Genomic DNA, 2,164 nt, shown 5'->3' with positions numbered 1-2,164 from the left:
TGAACATGAAGATGGCCGTCTACAAACCAAGGAGAGAGGCCTAGAGCAGATCTTCCCTCACCGCTTCCAAAGAAACCTCCCTTGCCAACACCTAGATTTCAGATTTCTAGCCTTTACAAGATAAATTTCTGTTGTTTGAGCTACCCAGTCAGTGGTACTTTGTTATGGCAGCCTGAGCAAACTTCCATGCCACCTATCTGCTTAAAACCCTCTTTGGCTCCCCAGTACCTCAGGGGGAAATTCCAAACTCCTCTGCCTGGCATTAAAGCCACTTTGTGATGTGGAGTCTGTCTATCTTTCTAGACGCATCTCTTGCTTCTTCCTCAACATGCTTAGTCCCTGCTGTCCCTTCTGCACATCATTCCCACCATCTGACTGCTGTGCCTCCCTACCCTCCAAGCCTCTGCCTGACATGGAGAATCCTGTGCTGGGCTCCTGTCCATACTCCTTGTCACACTGAGCTGCAAACACCAGCTCATCTGTCTCTCCAACTAGATGGTGAGCATGTGGGGGCAGGGACCATGTCTCCTTCAGTCTTACGTAACTAATGCTGGAAGGCCCCAGGAACTGTCTGAGGAATAAGTGAACAAAAGACACCTTGGCTTGGCCACCCAGCCCTTTATACATAGCAGGTGCTGGGGACATAGTTTTTGCCTGACTCATGTGGCATCCCTACAATCCTGCCAAATTGAAGGGACTCAGGATGGGAACTGCATGTCTGTGAACAAGCAAGGACTTGTCCCTGCCCATCCTTTGCAAGGAGCCAGGGCTGGAGAAGAGCCAAGTAGAGGCCAAGAGACCCATGACAACACCCAGGGCCGGATGGAGAGATGAGGTGGTCTCTGCCTGGCCCATGTACCCACTGGCCAGGGAAGTACATGACTAATGACTGACTTAGTGGAATGTTCCAGAAGTTCTACATCTTGGTTATTTTCCGTGGAAGGGAAGAGGGAATAACCAAGATTGGTCATTTCTTGCTATTTCCTAGGAAATCTCCCCAGCACAGAGGTGCTGAAAGGAGGCAGAGTTTTCTGCTACTGAATGGTGTCACAAAGGGCACTAGTCCGAAACCATCACTGACAGGCTAAGACAGGGAAGGGTCTAGATGCAGAAGAACCTGATATGCAAGACTGCTCCTACTGAAAAACAGGGGTCTCCAGGGAAACAGAGAGGGACCACTTTAGCCAGGCCACAGGAGAGAGTATGAGGGTGACAATGCTTCAGAATGAGAGGACCTTCAGCACAAGTGAGAGTTACCCCAGCCCTGTGCCCAAAGCTGCACAGTGTCCTTTAGAATCATTTCTCTCTGATTCAGATTTCATATGGAATACCTGCTTTGCTCTTCTTCTTGGAAATAGAGCAGCTCTTCACCATTCCCACTTTGGAAAACACCTGAAAAAGAACGTTAACATGTATCATCAGCAGTTCCAGGCCCATCCTGAAACCCATGCAGGCATATCTTACAGGACAGAGGCCACACACCCAAGCACAGGCACCAGCAAGACAAAGACAGAAGCAGAGCTGACACCTGGATTGAGGTACTGTGGCCATGCCCTGTCCTCAACCCTTTACATGCATTAACTCACTCAGTGACCTGGAGTAGGCATTATTATGCCGTATTTTTCAGATGAAAAAACTGAGATTCAAAGGGGTTAGAGATGACACCCACGGTCACAGAGCCAGGAAGTGCCAGAGCTGAAATTCGAACCCCAGTATCTGGGCTGCAGAGCCCAGGCTCTGAACCACCATGCAGGTGAGGGCCCCCACCCAACACTATACCTTCTCCAAACTTGCCATGTTAACATCTTGGCGTCCCCAAAACATTTTGAGGTAATAAGTGATAACCTGCTTTATGTAAACTGGACAGACACTTAGGGTCCCCCAAACGGCAGCTGGGCTGGTTTCTTGCTCTACTTATAGAGGAAAGAACTGGGGCACAGAACAGTCAAGAGATTACTGCAGATCATACAAGAGGGACTTGCATGGCCCATCCTGACCCATCTCACTCCCCCGTACCTAATGTCCAAATAATTTTTAAAAAGATTTTAAGTCTTATTCTACTCTATCTTTCCCTTTACTTTTTCTGTCTCCCTTGCTAGAATTTGAAACCCAGACAGGGGAAAATCCACATCTATCTGGTTCACAGCTGTGTCTTCAGTACCAT

General features: G+C 48.5%; 1 protein-coding gene across 1 annotated transcript in view; it reads right to left on the bottom strand.

Moving 5' to 3' along the window:
• RBM19 (RNA binding motif protein 19) overlaps window positions 1-2,164 on the bottom strand; it is a 150,142-nt gene that overhangs the window by 109,109 nt on the left and 38,869 nt on the right. The window contains exon 17 of the mRNA XM_008577257.1: window positions 1,332-1,392. Coding sequence (XP_008575479.1) covers window positions 1,332-1,392 — 61 coding nt within the window. The remainder of the gene's footprint in view (window positions 1-1,331; window positions 1,393-2,164) is intronic.

Source organism: Galeopterus variegatus, unplaced genomic scaffold (genome assembly GCF_000696425.1).
Source record: "Galeopterus variegatus unplaced genomic scaffold, G_variegatus-3.0.2 Scaffold1471, whole genome shotgun sequence".
NCBI classification, from domain to species: domain Eukaryota; kingdom Metazoa; phylum Chordata; class Mammalia; order Dermoptera; family Cynocephalidae; genus Galeopterus; species Galeopterus variegatus.
Note: the sequence above shows the minus strand (reverse complement) of the source record. Positions and strands in the feature narration are given on the sequence as shown.